General features: G+C 46.0%; 1 protein-coding gene and 1 long non-coding RNA gene across 6 annotated transcripts; one reads left to right on the top strand and one right to left on the bottom strand.

Moving 5' to 3' along the window:
* Window positions 1–1,201: 1,201 nt before the first annotated feature.
* On the top strand, window positions 1,202–16,837 carry LOC125297074 (sarcalumenin-like). Of its 5 annotated transcripts, none has more exons than XM_048247228.1 (7): window positions 1,202–1,290; window positions 9,289–10,755; window positions 12,236–12,331; window positions 12,876–12,971; window positions 14,091–14,207; window positions 14,558–14,791; window positions 15,301–16,837. In XM_048247228.1, the coding sequence occupies exons 1-7, from the start codon at window positions 1,233–1,235 to the stop codon at window positions 16,134–16,136; spliced, it is 2,904 nt and encodes a 967-aa protein (XP_048103185.1). In that variant the 5' UTR covers window positions 1,202–1,232; the 3' UTR covers window positions 16,137–16,837. The 5 variants fall into 5 exon arrangements, with proteins under 5 accessions (XP_048103185.1, XP_048103187.1, XP_048103186.1 ...); XM_048247230.1 differs by having other exon boundaries at window positions 9,283–9,882; window positions 12,239–12,331; XM_048247229.1 differs by having other exon boundaries at window positions 9,283–9,882.
* Window positions 6,680–9,325, bottom strand: LOC125297075. Its single transcript, XR_007193937.1, has 3 exons — window positions 9,245–9,325; window positions 8,825–9,007; window positions 6,680–8,691 (listed from the first exon to the last, which is right to left on the bottom strand). It is a non-coding gene; the product is annotated as an uncharacterized LOC125297075 (long non-coding RNA).
* Window positions 16,838–19,856: the final 3,019 nt, after the last annotated feature.

Below are 19,856 nucleotides of genomic sequence, written 5' to 3'. Positions count from 1 at the left end.
AAAATAATAAATTTTGTACTTTTTTTACAACCTTTTTGTCTGGTGATCTTTTTTCTTGTCTCGATAAATGTAGTAATACAGTGTTGGCGGAGTTGTCACACAACAGACAGTGTGGTTTTAAGATTCACATTTATAACCATAAGCTGGTTGATTTTATAGATAGATAACAAAAAACTATTATCGACTAGAAAATTCCTTTTCTTGATCTTGAAAGACCTATTGCAACATAAAACACCCTGGAGGCATACTGCTGCGATTTCCTGTCTTTCTCACATTTGAAGGCTGTGGGTCAAGAGCCTTCTCCACTTTTATAAATTTCTACATTTTATCACGGGGCCATTTCTTTGGCAAAGTAGACCTCATATTTCAGATGTATGGGGTGCCAATACTGCCTGGCTGTATTTCAGCCCTGGCAGTCGGACTCCTGCCTCAAGATTTATATCCAGTCGACAGCTTCTAACAACACGCTACAGGGGAAAACGCTGGTCAGAGACATTCCTTTGCCTCTTCATTCAAATCACAATTACATTTACTGATGGTGATCCTTAGTCTTCTCCTAAGATAATGGGCAAAGTCCGTGTTAAACTTTAAGCCCATTTTGAGTCTCTTTATCCACTTTGAACTCCTAAAGTTTGTACCTAATTGTTTGTCCAATGAGGCCCGACATAGAATGTTTGATTTACACGTCTTTAGATCAAAGTGTTCAGATCATTTGAATACATTTACATAGCTTCATAACTGGGTTTCCATACTGTTAAAAAAAGAGTCACTCTGTGTGTCTCTCTGCTGACCTCCTTCATCCACCTTCCACAGGAGCATGATTTTTTTATTATTACTTTATTTAAAATATAGTGCTTTCATTTACAATCCAATCATTATGACAGGTCTTCTCCTACTGCACTACTATTTAACATTTTTACATTTTGCCCTTCAAAAATAGACAATCACCAACAGAAACAAAACACAAAGAACATTACAATGACAGACAATCATTGACAGACATTACATTGACAGGAGCATGATTGAGTTTTTCCAGCATAAAATGGCTGACGTGTGCACCATGGCCATGACGTGCAGTGCCACCTCTACTCTGTTTCTGCCTGCCACCCCAATATCCCCGCCCACCAAACCACCCTCTGCTCTAGCCCCTCCCACCCGGACTTGGTCTGCCCTATGACCTTCCAGAGGTATATATAGCCTTGGTGAGGGTGGCAGGGTCCCCGGCAGTCAAAATGAAGGCTCTGCTATCTGCCTGCTACGTGCTCTGTCTACTGGCGTGGGCCACTGCAGGTGAGTGCTGAGGACAGGGGCTGTACGAGCTCGCTCGCCCTGTAACGGTGATGAGGACAGGCCACAGGGGCCCGTGTGTCACCGTCCACAGTGAGACGGTTAGGGTCAGTGTGCAAAAAAGACACAGCGTTTGATGCTGGAGTGCAGGTCTGTTAGCAACTGTTGGGAAAATTCCTGCGATAATTATGGTTTGCTTGAGAAGGTTCATTTTGAGGAGTCGGCAACAATGTTGATGATGTGCATGTTGTTGTGTTGGAGGTAAGACTTTTGCTGGGTCATGATTTTGTTTGTCAGAATGTAGTCTCATCATCTCGGTGTGTAGTCCTTTGAGTGAAGTCATTCCATCACTTCATCTGAGAAATGACATTTCATTTGCCCACACACTCTATGGATCTGTACTTATAGCCCACAATAGCATCAGTGGAAACTTCCGCTTCATCAGCTGTCTTTCGGGAGAGGTTTTCTGGATGTGGATTTGGGATAGTAATGTATGTTTAGAAATGTGTCCACTAATCGATGGGTCAGTGTCTTTTTTCATAATCCACTCTTCCAGCTATATAGTCATTAAGTTGCACAGTGTTTCTTTTTCCCCCCTCTCTCTCTCTCCCTCTCTCTCTCTCTCTCTCTCTCTCTCTCTTTCTCCCCCCTCTCACACTCACACACAGCACAATCGGTAAGAGGTGTCAGCTGTGCTGAAGCGTGACACCAGCTGATGGAAAGAGTGTGTGTTGAAAAGAGACGAGTCACACTCATGAGTTTGGACACATTAGGTAACACTTTACACCTAGCACATTCACACTGAGAGAGAGAGAGAGATAATTAATAATCTAGCATTGATGAAACCCACCAAAAAGGCTTTGGTTCCACAACATGGGCTTTGTCTAATCAGATACACTGGCCTGTTCCACAGGATGTCAACTAATTGGTTCTGGATCTGTGTTCTGTCACTGGGCTGCAAGTGTTGTTTGATAGCAGCTATAAGGGGACCGGGGTCATATCTCTGCGGGTGCTTTTGAAGTGCAGTGAGAGTGACTTTATCACCAGTAACTCTAGCCTGATCTGCTGGCTCTCTTGTTTGTATCATCTGACAGATTGATGGTTGTGGGTCTCCAGAATATCTTAATTGGCTACAAAGGGGGGGGGTCGAGTGCCTTCAGTATTACTGTGTTCACAGACTGTGTTGGCTACTGGTTTAAGGACTTGGTAATTGTCCATGTGGTTGGTTAACAAGGCATTCAAGTCTGTAGGAGGTCTGTATCTGTATACAGCAACTGGTTGGTCAGCAAGATGCATGATTTGGTTTGTTCAGTCTTTAGAGGTTACCCTTGGTCGTCCTTTGGTCCTTGCTAGGCGGTCTCAATCCCCTCTGGCTTTTCGTAGTCAGGTGGTCTGGGTTGGAGACTCGGATACCACCCATAGCAAAGACAACCAATCACCACACACACATGCCACTGGCATACACTGCAATGTCCTGCAGTCTGCACCCATGTAATAATACTCAGGGATCTCAGTCACACACGCACACATGCAAACACATATAGTCAGACGTACAAACATACACACACACACACTCAAGAGCTGTCTTCACTCTCTTATACTCATTCATGCACACACACACACACACAAACACACATGCACTCACACATGCACACACACACACACACACACAAACACACACAGAGAGAGAGCTTGTGCCACAGCTGCTGTCACAACAGTACTGTCTCCACCAGAATTTATTTCGGTCCCGCGGCCTTGTAAGGGCATTCATTAGCAGGACAGTAGGACCCAGGGCCTTTGCCTCCAGACAGCTACTGTAGTCCAGCCTGCTTTAGCCGTGGGGTTTCCCCCCTCACACACACATGGTGTGCACAAGGGTGCCAGTGCCTCTGCTCACACACACACAGCCGCCTACACACCCAGACACACACACACACACACATACATATACACACACACTTCCGCTCTCTCTCAAACTCTCTTTCTCTTTATTTCTCTCTCTCACACACACACACACACACACACACACACACACACACACACACACACACACACATCCATCGTGCCTATAGAGGAGCCAGTCCCTCCACACATGTAGACACACACACACACACACACACACACACACACACACATCTACACACAGAAGTAGATATACACCCCCTCAAAATAATCACCTCTTCAGTCATGTGAAACTTTCTCCGTCTGCAGACACACAGCCAAAACATGGGCGCTTGTGTGCCCTACACAGCTATGTAGCCTATAATGAGGGGAGCGATTAGTGCTGGCTTTAATGATCCTGGCTGCAACTCCAGACCCATACCGTGATAAATGCATACGCCTGACCACTTCTGCATCTGATCCAGCGATGTGTTTGCTGCATTAGCAACATGACAGTCACTGTGTAGGATAGGAGACATGAGAAGGGAAGAGGGGTAAACGAAAGGGCCAAAACAAGAAGTGAGAATAATATATATATATTTCAGCAGTCATGCCTTTCATACTGCTACAATGCAGAGCTGGTACAATGACTCGTCACCGACATGATTGGCTCTTTGAATAGGAAAAGAATTTCAGCGCTCTCATGCTCCCTCTCTCTCTCTCTCTCTCTTTCTCTCTTTCTTTCTCTCTCTCTCTCTCTGCCTGTCTCCACTGCTCAGTGTGAAGCTATTTCTGTTCCTTTTGAGGAACCTGCCGTAAGGGACCAGGCACCTGTCTCTCTCCATCGGCGCGCCACTGCATAACAATGACTTCAGCCGTGCGCTCCCAAACAATGCACCGCGGTGGCGGCTTATTCCACACCAGAGAGAATAACAAACAGGTTGTAGTGTTTGCCTCACGCGCAGCCTGTGTCTTGTGTGACTTGATTATGTGTCTTAAGAGGGATGCAAACAGAGATGGAGTTCATAGCTCACAACATAAAGCATGACAGTTTAACAGGGAACAGAATGTAGTGCTGTGTAGCGTTCCTTCAAGGGTTTGTGTCTCAAGCTGCACCATTTAGACCAGTACAAATGCTTACTACCAAGGTTTTGCTAAAATTGGTCTTTTCCCCGAAAGAAAAACAAGATGTAAATTGTGTACATGACTACATTAGCATTTGTTTAGTTGTTATTGTAGCAGCCATTTCTGAACAATCCGTTATGCAAGCTTATCCCAATGCATTCTTCCATTATTAGCAAAAATATTCCTAAGCTATTTCAGTTACATTTTTGAAAGATGATTGTGTATCTGTGTGTATAATAAATCATTACAACATGCTCTGAAGCTTAACTTTAGACACATTTCAAATTATCTCAGAACCAAGTCTTCGGAACATGTCCTGTCTGCACCATTAAAACACTGTAAACAGATTGGCTTTCTCTCAGTAGATCAACAGATTACGCATAGCATAGCAACATGCAGTGTGTGTGTGTGTGTGTGTGTGCGCATCCGTGTGTGTGTGAGTGTGTGTGTGTCCGTGTGTGAGTGTGTGTGTGTGTGTGTGTGTGTGTGTGTGTGTGTGTGTGTGTGTGTGTGTGTGTGTGTTTGCTTGCCACAAGGCCTTTCTTGGAATTCCCCATCTATGTGTCACACAGCGAGCGCAGCGCAGCTGGGCCGGGGTGGACTGGGACATCATCATCGCCTCAAGTCCACATGGATCTGTTCAATCTCTACAGCGCCTCCTCCTGCCCTCCATCACTCTAATTGCATTAGCTCTGATAGAATTTGCCCCTTTGGTTGGAACTGGCAGAACATGATCTGCAGGATTGGCCTGCCTCAGCATCTGGGTAGCCTGACAGGGTAGCCTGACCTCCTCCTAGCATGTACAGTACATCCCCTGGTTTATTTTGGGTGCTCAATTTGCAATACGGTTTGATTGAGACCAGATGTTTTGTGGGAAATGTAGTCTTTACTGTAGAGTGGGTGCTTAATTTGCAATACGGTTTGATTGAGACCAGGTGTTTTGTGGGAAATGTAGTCTTTATTGTAGAGTGGCTCTGCGGGTAGGGGAGAGAGGCCTTGTGCTCTGTAATGATGAAGCTCAGTGTTCTGCTCATAGGAAAAATCAAATGTTCCACAAAGAAAATGAAAAATGGAATGAAAAAGGAAATGCTTATGGGTGATGGGAGGTACCATTGATCTGAATGCCAGGTTGAACTTTTTGTCAAGTGCTTCTGGACACCCAACTAGGACAAGTTTTAATGTAACTATCTTTCCTCTTCAACTCAGACAGTCTCCTGTGACTTCATCTGACATGCAAAATTACAATGATGCTGACAGCAGAAACCAACAATGCAGCAGCACTTATGTATGATATGGTCTCGTACATGCTAACAAGTCACACTGTTGTGTAACAATGCAGCAACACTTATATGTGATATGGTCTCGTACATGCTAACAAGTCACACTGTTGTGCAACAAATGTCAGTGGGTAACCTGAGCTATCATTCCATTGGAATTTTGGCAGTTGAGTGTGTGTGTTTGTGTGTGTTTGTGTTCGTGTTTGTGTGTGTGTGTGTGTGTGTGTGTGTGTGTTTGTGTATGTGTGTGTGTTTGTGTGTTTGTGTGTGTGTGTGTTTGTGTGTGTGTTTGTGTGTGTGTGTTTGTGTGTGTGTGTTCACCCACAGACGACGCTCTTGCGCTATGCCAGTGGACACCGTCCAAACTTCATTGCAGGAGGAAGCATCAAAACGTTTTACCACATAACACCACCCACCCCCACGCTCATTCAATTAGGGACACCCAACACACCCAACACAGGAACACTTAAGTCCAGCAGAGACACTTTTTACCACCATGGGAGATCTGATCTCACAGGCACGTTGAATGCCAGAGGTGAGACAGACACCATTGGCACAGGGAGGTGTGTCTGTCTGTCTGTCTCTCTTCTCTCTGTCTGTCTGTCTGTCTGTCTGTCTCTCTTCTCTCTCTCTCTTTCTTTCTTTCTCTCTCTCTCTTTCTTTTCTCTCTCTCTCTCTCTCTCTCTCTCTCTCTCTCTCTCTCTCTCTCTCTCTGTGTGCATGTGTGTAGGAGGGCCGGCTGTTCATATGTGTATGGTAATAGCACGGTATAAAATTAGCCACATTGCTGCCCCCTGTCGACACGTAGGCTCACTGTGCAACAGGAGCTGATCGGAAATCCATCGGCCTAACCCTAAAAAGCCCTCGTCTTAAAATTGGGCACTTTGCGGGGGTTCCAGCTGCTAGCCTTGCTTTTCTCAGACAGGTGTTAGCAGTTATACCTCCTTTTCACTCAGGAAATGGAACTCCCCTGCATGACCTTGGAAGCAACTGTTGAACTAATGTTACTGTCTTATAAGCGTGAGCCATTGTTGTTTACTATTTATATGTTTACCTCTTATGTATAAATATACTTCCTGTGCATAATTTTGCAATTGGATCAATTTATTTCATTTCCACTACATGAAATATATATAAGTAATTTACATGCAAATACATGTTTATGAATAATTGGTTTCATATTCACACACACACACACAAACACACACAAACAAACAAACATACAAAATGCTATTGCTAGTATGCAGCAGCTGCAAAAGGTACATTTTGTATTACTTACAGACATAATCATGTGACAGAACATTTCATCATTGACCTTTATCTGACCAACTTTTATCATGCACACTTATATATTGGATGCAACAATGCCACTTACTGGTCATATTATATGGCCATTCACCAAAACAATTTTCCATTCAGTAGTAGTAACCATCAGAGGTGATAAACACCCATTTGCCTACAGGCGATGTTGTATGATGAAGGACTACAACACGCAGCCTGAGTGCTTTGAGGGTGAATCACAGCCTAAAATAGGCAAGAACAGGCAAGGAGAGGAGTGCCAAGCACCTTAAGTTAATCTAATGTGGCCTAAGCTCTTATCCCACCCATCTGCTCTGATCTGTGTGTAAAGTCAGACATGACTGATGCTAGCCTTAGCACCGGGACTTTGCGGTGACTTTTGAAGTCCATATTTAACAATGACCAGCTCGCTGTCAGCGTGCTGTTTTCCGGCATGTCATAACTTCTGGCATCTGTGCGGCCATAATCATTAGTTTACTATTTAAGTTGTTTGGTTCCATTGTCATGTTGTTTTAGGGGATTATTTATGACATTGTGTGTGTGTGTGTGTGTGTGTGTGTGTGTGTGCACCCACTATATGAATTCCATTTCCCTGTTTTCATGTGCATATATGTAATGTGCATATAATGGTATATGTGTATGTGTGTCTTTGTGTGTGTGTGTGTGTGTGTGTGTGTGTGTGTGTGTACCTACAGTGCACACATCTGTTTGTATTCTACTGTATTTTGAATAACTTGTGCCCGCTATAGATTTATGCAAGTAGCCTACTGGATTACATTATATTCCTACAGTGCACATAATATTTTATGTTTGTGTGTGTGTGTGTGTGTGTGTGTGTGTGTGTGTGTGTGTGTGCATGCCCACGTCTGTATGATGACTCATAGCAGCACTGACTCATTCTAGCCCTATTCATCGAGGCTTGGTCCACAAGTGCACCCTGCAGTGTTGACAGTGGCCAGTCGCCCCAGCGTTAAAGGTTCCTCACCCCCGTTTTCCTGAAGGTGAGAATTAGGCAGCTGTCCCGGAGTATTATCTGATCCGTGGAGTCGCACTGAAACCCAACCTCTGCAACCAAGAACCACTTAAAGCCTCTCGTCTCTTTGTGCTTCCCCCCAGATTAAATGAAGAGGCAGAGAGAGAGAGAGAGAGAGAGAGAGAGAGAGAGAGAGAGAGAGAGAGAGAGAGAGAGAGAGAGAGAGAGAAATAAATATATTGCCCCCTCTACTAAATATATTGCCCCCTCTGTACATTTACCCTTTGTAATGCAGTCTATATGGATGTTGTGTAACAGGGGGTCCTCTTAGGGGAGGCCATGGCAACTCTTAACAAGCCAAGAATAATATGTCCCAGTGATTAGTTAATTGAAATGTTCTTCAACATGTGTTCATTTGTGTGCAGGGAACATTATAGGTTTACACTGTTGGTTTTCCATTTCAGCGGGTCACGACTGACTAGCAGCTAATCATATGCAATTCCATTCAATTCAATTTTATTTCTATTGCAACATAACATGTGAACGTCTCAAGGCGATTGAGTACATTGAGTACATCTGAGAGGTTACAATGTTCCATTTTGTTCCGGGTGAATGTTAAGTGTTGAATGGGTTGCAAAACCCTTGGAATGAGTTGCTGAAGATCACCTGCCATCCTGTGTTGACCATTTGGCCTCATTCTTTTTAAGAAGTCCGGTGATGCCTCCACAGTATACAAGGTTACCCCTCAAATAGTCTATGCTTAAGCATTTCCATTCAAGGAGCTGTAATTTGAGTATGGCTGTCTGAGAGTGCTATGTTCGTTTTTGGCCTACACACTCTCAGGCAACTCTTCTCAAGACAAGGAAGAGGGAAATAAATGTTAGCAGTGCAGACTGAAAAGACTAAAAAAAAAAACAGCAACTTGTTTTACCTCCAAATGAAGGTTATTTAGAATACAAGAGCAGGCCTTATTGTAACTCACCAGGGTTGGAAAGTCTCGATTTGAGCCAATTCTGGAATGCGATATCCTCGAGATGTTGTGTAGAAGCTCTGTGTGTTGAGAGCTGGAGTGTTCTGGAATCCTCTGTGACTTGGCACGTTCTTAGAACTCTAGCCCATCAAAGCTTCTCATTTTTTAACCACAGTACAGTCATTTCAGAGTAACCTAAATGGGGACAAAACAAAAAAACTGACATTGTGCCCCAAAAACTTCAGTTCTACAAAACACTGAGGTAACATCCCAAATCCCAAAGAGCCCATTCATCATCAAGAGTTCTTTGTGTTTTTTTTAGCCACACTAAACACTGAGGTAACATCCCAAATCCCAAAGAGCCTATTCATCATCAAGAGTCTTGTTTTTGAGCCACAAAACAGATCCATTGAATCCACAGCAAACACACACCATCACTGATTGATTGACATGTTTCCCTCTCTCGGCAGATGCAGTGGCCGAGGTGGTCAGTCCCGTGGAGGATGAGGCTCTGGTCCAGCTGAAGCTGCAGCCGGAGGGGGACCTGTTCCCCTGCGGCTGTGACCCCACAGAGGAGCTGAGCCCCAGCACCTCCAACGACACCCCGGCCCCAGAGAGGGTCTGCCAGCCCTGCAGCTCCGGCCCCAGCCTGGGCGCCGTCCCTGTGGAGCAGGAGGAAGAGGAAGAGGAGGTGGTCAACTCTGCAGAGGAAGCCGCTGCACCTGAAGGGGATGCCGTGAGTGAGGAGGAGGAGGAGGAGGAGGAGTCTTCTCAAGAGGAAGCTGCGGAGGAGGCAGGAGAGGAGGAAGAGGGAGAGGAGGTGGCTAACGCTGAACCTGCGGAGGAAGAGATCGGAGGGGTAGAGGAATCTGTAGACGAGGAGGCCGCTGAGGAAGTCTCAAGCGAGGAAACGTCGGAGGCGGAGGAAGAGGCCACTGAAGCAGAAGAGAGTGCTGAGGAGCAGGAGACTGTAGAGGAAGTTGAGGGAGAGACAGCAAGCGAGGAGGCCATGGAGGGATCTGATGAGGAACCAGCCGCTGAAGAGGAGGAGCAAGCAGCAGCAGAGACAGGTGAGGCAGTAGAGGAAGGGACAGAGGAGGAGGAGGCAGGTTCTGAGGAGTCCTCAGAGGAGGCACCTGAAGAGGAAGATGCTGCTGAGGACACAGAACCCGAAGCAGAGGAATTGGTACCTGAGACAGAGCCAGAACCGGCTGCAGAAGAGGCAACAGAAGCAGAAGAAGTAGAGCCTGAGGCAGAACTAATTACCGAAGAGGTAGCAGCAGAGGAAACAGAACCAGAAGTAGAAGATGCAGAACCAGAACTAACAACAGAAGAGGTGGAACCAGAGGCAGAAGCAGTTGCTGAGGAGACAGAACCAGAACCAAAAGCAGAAGAGGTAGAACCAGAACCAGAACTAACAATGGAAGAGGTGGAACCAGAGCCAGAACCAGTTGCTGAGGAGGCAGAACCAGAGCCAGAACTCGTAGCAGAAGAGGTAGAACCAGAACCAGAGCCAGAACCAGTTGCTGAGGAGGCAGAACCAAAGCCAGAACTATTGGCAGAAGAGGTAGAACCAGAGCCAGAACCAGTTGCTGATGAGGCAGAACCAGAGCCAGAACTATTGGCAGAAGAGGTAGAACCAGAGCCAGAACCAGTTGCTGAGGAGACAGAACCAGAGCCAGAGCCAGTACCAGAGGAACCAGTGGCAGAGGAGGTAGAACCAGAAGTAGTAACAGAGGAGGTAGAACCAGAATCAGAGCCCACAGTAGAGGAACCAGAATCAGTGACAGCTGCTGAGGAGGCAGAACCAGAGCCTGTAGTGGAGGAGGTGGCTGTTGAGGAGGCAGTGGTAGAGGAGGTGGCAGCTGAGGTTGTGGTGGAAGAATCTGCTCCAGTGGAGAAGGCTCCAGAGGCACCTGTGAAGACACCTGCAAAGGGGACAGGTAGTCCACCACTCTCTCATAACATGGCTTATGGGCCAAAGCCACTTTCCTTACCAAAACTGAGTCACATACATAGCACGCTAGTACGCAAGTCAAATTCCCATTACCAATATACATGTTTCTTTATTGCAATGTTGGCAGGTACAGTAAATAGCACAAGCCAAGGTACTGTTTGTTTTGTGTTTAACATTCTGGCTAAGATCAACAATGGGAGAGTCATTCAGAATGGCTTCTCATTAATACAGCAGCCACTGAATGAGTGCTTCCAGCTGCTAAAACGTTGTTCTGCCGCTGGCCCCCTCCGGTGGGAGGAGGAGTTCGCTCTGCATGTGGGCCACACAGGGAAGCACAGAGCAACGTTTGCTACAGATGGCAGCGCATTCTATAATAACACACAGGCTTCTGATTAAAAACATGCTGCCAGTAATGACACTAGCAATTACTACAACATAAGACACTTTGTATAACATATTAATGACTAAGCCCGAGATGCAACTCTCAAAGGTGCAGCAATTGCTTGCTGCTTGAAACTAAGGATGCAGGCATAATTGAGTATCCAAAGTAAGGCGGGATGAGAAGCATTTAATGTAACAGTCTTGCATTCATTTTTTTTTAAAACAGATTAGAGTTAGCAAAGTGTTAAAAAGCATCAACGTGTTGGCTACAACCAATACTAATTATGCTGAAAGTGTTAGCTAACAAGTCACTGGCTTGCAAATTACCAACCACCAGCAAGCTTTCATCTTCAATTAACCCCCATTTACATGCCTGTGACACTGTCTTCGCCTCCCTTTGTCCATCACAATAGACATCTCAAGTGCCCCCCCCCCCTTCCCCTTATTGACTTCCTCCTTCAGTCCTCTTGGCTCTGGCGGCTGTGTAGCGTCTGAAGGCCCCTCCAGTAAGCCCTGGAGAGGGCCGCCATTCAGTGAGTGCGAGTGTAATCAGGACTTGGCATCCGAGTGTTGACAGCGCCATAAAAGAGCCGCAGCGGCTCGGCCTGGCCCCCCCGACCGCTCTACGGCTCCCCTGTGCCCTATCACCTGATATCTCATGGCCAGAGCGGGGCATCAGAAATAGTCCGAGGACATAAATACCCCTCCCAAAATAGTCCGAGGACATAAATACCCCTCCCAAAATAGTAGAGATGTGTGGACTAGAACAATATGCCTGTTAGCTACATGTAGCTCCCGCATAGCCGATGCGAAGTAATGAAGTCACATTGCAGGGCTGTAAATGTGACAGTGGAAGAGAGGTAGTCTTAACTTTACAAGTCAGATTTATGATTGAAGCCCATGGCTTGTCAAATGCATTAGATTTTATGAACAGTTTTCTCACACCAAAGCACTTTGAGCAGGCATTACAAGGCTTTCCCATAAATACAGCAGAAAGACAAAGTGGCTTTGGAAAGAGTCGAGATGCCCCTCAATAGTACCGCATTGATGTATTTGTCTTTTTTTCTTTTTTTTCTCTCGGGCAGCAGAGGCAAAAGCCCCAGCGGGTCCTGAGCCAAGAGACAGGGCTCACATTGATGACACTCTCCGTCTCAGTACTGAGCCCTCAGAGGAGTATACTGGTGAGTGGCTCCTATTGGCAGATTCATAAACAACACTACCAGAAATTCAATGCTAAAGTATTGCACTACATTTTACTCACTTGCACTATACCTTCTCACTTGCAATGCCCTGCAATATCTCCTGCAATACCCTGTGTGTACTGATTTATATTCTGTAATGTTTATGTATGTGTACGTATGTGTAGGATATATATCCGGCCCATACAGTCAAGACAAGTAACTACTTCACTAAGGTTTTCTCAAATGATAGTGAGAATACCAAGGTTATACCAGTTCTAAGATTCACACATTTGATTATATTTCTATGTGGCATTCACATAGGCCTCTTTGAATCCAGGCCGCAAACTGCCTCCAACTGCCTGGAACCGAGACAGAGAGAGTTTCTGGCCAGTGACACAGCCCGTGGCGTAAACACGGTTAATGCCTCATTGTAGTCCTCCGTCTGGGGTACCTCTCTTCTCTCGCTCCTGTCCCACTGCCACGTGTCCTCTCCCAGAGTCATGAGCGCTCTCCCCCTTTTTGTTCCCCCTCTTCCCCAACAAAGCAACCCTGAAGAAGCTGAAGCATATCTACCACTCTGCCATCAAGCCCATGGAGCAGGCTTACAAGTACAACGAGCTCCGGCAGCACGAAGTCTCAGGTAAGACTATGCTTTCTCTTCAACTACCTTCACACAAAACGGCCCCTCCATTTTTCAAGTTAACGTTTACAGCGTACAACCCCTATATGCAAATCACATTTCATCCCTCCATATAAAGAAAGCTAATAATGAAAAATATGGCAAACTACCTCGGAGGCAACGAAAACATTCAGAAGACAGAATCAGGCGCCAAGCTCACATATATGGCCCTGCCTATCTCTCTCTGCCAGCATGGGCCACATGGCCAAAATCAACGATGAGAGAACTGCAATATCAGGAGACCATACAGCCTCTTATGGCACAGAGACTCTCTTAGGAGCCCTCCCAAACCTACTCAGAGCTTCAGAGCTTCAGCTGCAGGGAGGTCTGTGTGTGTGTGTGTGTGTGTGTGTGTGTGTGTGTGTGTGTGTGTGTGTGTGTGTCTGTGTGTGTGTGTGTGTTTGTGTGTGTGTGTGTCTGTGTGTGTGTGTGTGTCTCCTGAATGAGGCCTGGTCCTCTGTTCCTCTGGCTCTGCTTATGACCCCTGCCATCAGATGTGACACAGCTGCCCCGCTGAAAGCCCACCCTGTCTCAGGGAAAACAAACACGCTCATTTAGAGAAATGTCATGTCATGCCAGTCCACCTGACTGCAATCAAGTGTTCTCAAACAGCAGGCCTACAGCCTGGGGTGGGTTAGAGTTAGATGGGTATATGACTGAGTGGTGTGTGTGTGTGTGTGTGTGTGTGTGTGTGTGTGTGTGTGAGTGTGTGATAGAGGTAGAGAGGGGAAAAGACTGAAAAAGCACTTAAGTGCTTGAGTGTGTTTGAGTCTTGTGTATATATAGTGCGTGTGTGTGTGTGTGTATTGTCTGTGTGTGTGTGTGTGTGTATGTGTGTGTGTCCAATGAGTAAACGAAGTGTGTGTGGCCTTGCTTCTTCTACTGAAGCAGCATGTGGAAAGGCGGCTCAAGTCCAGTAGTCTCATTACTCTCATTATGTAACAGTCCATTTTACTTTGATGGGGTGGCTTTTTTCCCCCTCCGAGTCCACACAGTCCGATGATATTGAACCCTCGTGGTGCCTGTCGGTCTCGTATCCTTTCACTAATTACAGAACTTCCTTCCTCTCTGTCAATACAGATGCTGAAATCGCTGCCAAGCCCTTGATGTTGTTCCTGGGTCCCTGGAGCGTGGGCAAGTCCTCCATGATTAACTACCTGCTGGGTCTGGAGGACACTTCCCAAAAGCTTTACACAGGTACAGGAGCCTCCGCCATCCCATAATGATGACCCAACGTCCGCAGGGTTTAGATGCATGGATGGATGGTGCAGGACAGGCAATGCTGCGGGTTGGGTTGGGTGCTGTGTCAGAAAAGGTTTGCACATCTGATGGTCCGAGGGGTATTCACAGGAAAGATCTGGAGTCCACAGAACGGTGCAATTACATATACGACCACTGCCGTTGGACTGTAAATCTTAATAGGGCTTTCTACTATCCTTACCTCATAAATCCATGAAAATGGCCCACTCTCTCTCTCTCATTCATTCTCTCTCTCTCTCATTCATTCATTCACTCTCTCTCTCTCTCTCTCTCTCTCTCCTCCTCAGGCGCGGAGCCCACCACCTCTGAGTACACAGTGGTTATGCACGGAGAGAAAGTACGCACCGTGGAGGGCATCGTCATGGCAGCGGACAGCTCGCGGTCCTTCACGCCCCTGGAGAAGTTCGGCCAGGGCTTCCTGGAGAAGCTGGTGGGCATCGAAATGCCTCACAAGCTCCTGGAGCGAGTCACATTTGTGGACACGCCCGGCGTCATCGAGAACCGCAAGCAGCAGGAGAGAGGTGGGTCGGGGACAACTTGATACATGTAAATTTAAACGTACCCATTTAAATTTAAACATGTGCACACACCCACACACACACTCTGCCTCAAACACACAAACACACACAGAGTCTTAAATAAGACAGGAGGAACCATGTACCGATTAATTCAGTATTAATAGACTGGCGGAGGACATGTTTCTCCTGTAAATAAACTTGCTGCTGCCTTTTTTGATGCCCAGCAAAACATCTGACGTGTAAATGAGAGTAAACAGGGAGTCACCCAGCAGGATTCTCCATCAGCATCAGTGCTAATAACTTCATCACACTACTTATGATTCCTAGTTTATATGATCAAATTATATGGTGACTCCAGATACCGAATGTTTTTTACTGTATTAATTCACACTGTTGAGACCTATTGAGGTTTGAGTAGGTTTGAAGATATATGACTTAGATATATCTGGCTACTTTATGAAGCCCCCCTAACCCCGGTCGGAATTGAACATCTTATCTCACCACCCCCTCAGGTTACCCTTACAACGATGTGTGCCAGTGGTTCATCGACCGCGCTGACCTGATCTTCATGGTGTTCGACCCCACCAAGCTGGACGTGGGCCTGGAGCTAGAGATGCTCTTCCGCCAGATGAAGGGCCGTGAGTCCCAGATCCGCCTCATCCTCAACAAGGCCGACAGCCTGTCCACGCAGGACCTCATGCGTGTCTACGGAGCCCTCTTCTGGAGCATGGCGCCGCTCATCAACGTGACCGAGCCGCCACGCGTCTACGTCAGCTCCTTCTGGGGCCAGGACTACGCGTCCGACTCGGCCTTCGACCTGTTCCGCCGCGAGGAGGTCTCCCTTATGGAGGACCTCAACCAAGTGATCGAGAACCAGCTGGAGAACAAGATCGCCTTCATCCGCCAGCACGCCATCCGCGTGCGCGTGCACGCGCTCCTCGTTGACCGCTACCTGCAGGCGTACCACGAGAAGCTGGGCTGGTTCAGCGACCCGCACGAGGTCTTCGCTGACATCGTCGCCGACCCCGACCGCTACTACATCTTCAAGGCCGTGCTGGCCAAGACCAACGTCAGCAAGTTCGACCTGCCCGACCCCGAGCTCTACCGCGACTTCTTCGGCGTCAACCCGCCGGGCAACTTCAAGCAGCTGGCGCAGCACTGCAGCTGGATGGGCGGCTGCCTGATGGAGAAGATTGAGCGCGCCATCACCGACGAGCTGCCCGCGCTGCTCAGCGGCCTCGGCGACAAGAAGGACGCGCCCGCGGCCAAGGCACCGCCCGCCGCAGAAGGCACCTGCTCGGGGTCCGACTGCCCGGAGAAGCCCAAGAACCGCTGGCGAAGGCAGTAAGAGGATGGATGGAAGGATGGATGGATGGAAGGCGCAGACAAGGAGAAGAGGAGAGGCAGAAAAGAGGAGAGGAGAGAGTGATTGGTTAATAGGGGACTGATAATGGCACTGCACCAAAACAAATTAACGAGTGAATGTATGAACATGTGAATGAGTGAGTGAGTGAATGAATGAATGAATGAATGAATGAATGAATGAATGAATGAATGAATGAATTTGTATGTAATGAGTGGCTGATGTATAGTGCCCAATGCTATGCGTGAATGGATTGCTGAGTGGGTGCTCTAACTGAGGTGAATTAAAGAGAGAGTGAAGCTGGCTGAGTCAAGCCCAGCAGAGTACAAAGCTACAGTGTTGTAGAAGTTGAGCTGGAGGGAAGTAGAGGGATAAAAATGTTACATTAAAAAGAGACTGTCGACAACTGCAATCCACTGAGTTGTGTGTTAACATGATGAGAAGGCATTTTAGTTTTTGTTTTGTTTGGATATTTTCTCTTTTATTTATTTCCGTTTAACTGTTAGACGTGGCATGTTGGCCGATGCACTAGTCTAAACATTTCAGGACATTCTTCCTAAACAGTTTTCCCTTGAAACAGCTGCCTTGTGAATACACATTTGTACTGATTCTTTGGAGTAGAGGACCTGTGGGTCTGCATGATATCTGCTAATTTTGTGACATTAAAGTTATTTTATTTCCTTGTTGAGTGACTTCATGTTTGTTTTTATGCAAGTTGAATTAAATGAATGGATACATGACCTGGATTGATAGATGGATGGATGGATTTACTGATTGCTGGATGGATAAAGAGATGGAATGGATGATGAATGGAAGTATTTTTCTAATGGTTATTTTCTTTCACAGATTAATGACAGTGCCACAAGGATGACAATTACATATTTCCTAATTTTCAGCTAAATTTATATTTCCGCACTGATCACACTTACCACTTAAAATACACCCCTAGTAACAAATACTGCCTATACACTCTAATACTAACAGAATGGCTACTAACTTTGAGGACCCCAACAATCTAGGTATTTTTTAACGTCCTTTTTCAAATCCTTAAAGTTACCTTCAAACTGACCTGTGGCTCTACAAATTAAATGCAGTCCAGTGACCTTGAGCAGCACAGAAGCCCATCCTCAAGACACAATAGTACATTCAACTTGGCGTGTTTAAATGTAGATTTCAGGTGCAATGCATGGCCACCAGGTGGTGCTGTAACTCACTCTGGAAATGACTGTCAGCAAAGCCCTGTCTGGGGCAGTTGCCTTGGTGCACAGTTAAGCACTGTTGACTTTTCTTTTGAAGGCCATTTTACACAACCTTGTGTTTGTGTGCTTTAAAGAAACTAAACAAAAGCTGACCTCCGACAGGAATTGTAACTACAATGACTAAGCTACTCATGAAAACTGATTAAATGAACACCCTGATTGTATTTTAGTTACTTTCCAGTCAATCATGTGACAACTTCATCTAATATTAACTGATGATAAATGTATATATGTATTATGTATATGTTTATGCATAAATTAGTTCAACATGGCCCTGAACTATATAAATTAATAATAACCATGGTATAGTACAACTAATATGACATATTCCATTGAAAGCTCCATTTTGAATAAGGCTTACCAAGGCATCCATGCAATACTGAGTCCTGACAGACTCCTTGGCTACAGGCCACCCTGTAATGTATCCTTCGCATCTTGAGGTAAGCTCAGCAAGGCGGACTCTTAAAATTCTTTGCATCAGAGTAGACAGTCTCGCGGGGGTCTGTGCAGACAATGCACTTGGCCGCTAGTATAATAAATTACACGATTAGAGGGACTAATTATACAGTTAACAGACTCATGCTCAGAGGGGCTGGCCCATCTGCCGCCTGCCGGTGGCAGGGGGAGCAGGGGCGCCGAGCCAGCTCCGCCTGCCCTGTCTGTCTCCGAGCCAGGCGCGCTGCAGAGTAGCGAAACAACAGCTCGCTCGCACCCCCAACCCCTCTGCATGATACCAACTCTCACTCTGCTGGAGAGAGTGCTTACTTGAGCCACCCCTTTCACACAACCAGATGAGATATGTGTGTGTGTGTGTGTGTGTGTGTGTGTGTGTGTGTGTGTGTGTGTGTGTGTGTGTGCAACGTAAAACAGGAGTGGTGACACAAAGTCAAACCAATTCTAATCTCAACCAGTCTGTATAATGAGCTCAAACTGCTATTTTGGTTGGCAGACATCTGTTTGTGTAGCCTGAACAAACCTTTTGATTTTACATCAATAAGAACTGTATTAGCTATAAAAAATAATAATGACAAAATCGTAATTGCTATGCTGAAAGAAAGCTATTATCTAAAAGGATCATGAGGTCCACACAACCACATTAAACCATCCAATACTGACCACAGGATAGGTTGCCATTCTGTTCTATAATGCTTTTTTAATGAAGCCCAGTTGGAGGCCTGATTTTTGGAAAATGAAATCTCAATATGAGTGCCACTGAGGCTGAGCCCAGGTGGTGAGAAATTCCAGAGCTCTATTAGACTAACTGTAGTTATCAAACACATGCCTGTAAAAAAGTGCTTTTGACCTGTTGCTAGGGATCTTTGAGTTCCCCTACTCATACTCATGCATTAATTTTGTCACAATCCAGCAGGACTTGAATACATATTATTTCTACACATTTGAATGCCCATTCTTAAACAAAGTTTACACCTAACAATAACCACAAACTGAAATGTGGAAATGATTGGTCATTCATAGTTACTGGAGGATGAATAATTGCAACTCTGTCGTTCATTCTGGAGGAAAGAATGCCAGGAACAATGTGTATGGCGGAATAGCTTGCGCTTGCTATTTTTAGACTTCCTCCTGATTTTGTGTGTGTGTGTGTGTGTGTGTGTGTGTGTGTGCTTGTGTGTGTGTGTGTGTGAAGGTGTGAGCATACACCCAGCGTGAGCCAGACCGTATGTATCGGGTGTGTATGTCTTATCTGACTGAACGAGGCGTGCCAAAAGGAACGTGTGTGATGTTCTGGAACCTTTGACCGCAAATGAGATGGATTTTGTCTCATTCGCTCTGACTCAGCTGAATAGGCTATCCCAAGTAAATTCTCCATGCAACTCACGTTTCACGCCTGTTTCGCCATGCCTCCTTGATTCGTTCACAAAAGATTGTTACAGGGAAATCCCTGCCACATGAGAGGAGTTTCAAACATTTCGCACAAAAGTACTGGTGAATGACTGTTCCCAGGTTTGTAGGCTACTTTAGCCATAACTTACAATTGATGTAGCCTAAACATTCACTACACGTACGACATGGAGAAAGTATCAGTAAGAGGACACGTTAACATGCCCGAAAAGACACATTTATGTAAAAAATAGGAAAATTCATCATTTGTTAGAGTGATGCGGGAAAAGGGAAATCGCCGCCATTTCAGAACCTGCATGTGCGCGCTCTCTCTCCCTTTCTCGCTCTCTCTTTCTCTCTCCCTCTTGCTTATGACCCTCCTCTCCCTGCTTTTCGTTTTATTTTCGTTCGCTTGTTTAGCACTGTACTGCAGTACAACGTGCTTCTGAAGTAGTATCCTCACCATCTCAGCTGGTCAGGAAGTTGCGACTCCCTTAAGAAGATGGTGGAAGGGGGAACTGACTCGCCTGCGACTGGTTAGTGCGAGAGTCACCGACGCCGTCAAAACTAATTACGGGTAGGCTGTTCCTTGGGCAGAGCGGAA

The sequence above is a fragment of the Alosa alosa genome, chromosome 7 (genome assembly GCF_017589495.1).
Source record: "Alosa alosa isolate M-15738 ecotype Scorff River chromosome 7, AALO_Geno_1.1, whole genome shotgun sequence".
Taxonomy (NCBI): domain Eukaryota; kingdom Metazoa; phylum Chordata; class Actinopteri; order Clupeiformes; family Clupeidae; genus Alosa; species Alosa alosa.
This window is presented reverse-complemented; position numbering and strand designations above follow the sequence as displayed.

Coding starts and splice junctions, on each gene's coding strand:
- LOC125297074 (XM_048247225.1), top strand. CDS start 1,233: ATGAAGGCTCTGCTATCTGCCTGCTACGTGCTCTGTCTACTGGCGTGG. Junction 10,756..12,235: donor GACACCTGCAAAGGGGACAG/GTAGTCCACCAC, acceptor TCTCTCGGGCAG/CAGAGGCAAAAGCCCCAGCG. Junction 14,792..15,300: donor CCGCAAGCAGCAGGAGAGAG/GTGGGTCGGGGA, acceptor CCACCCCCTCAG/GTTACCCTTACAACGATGTG.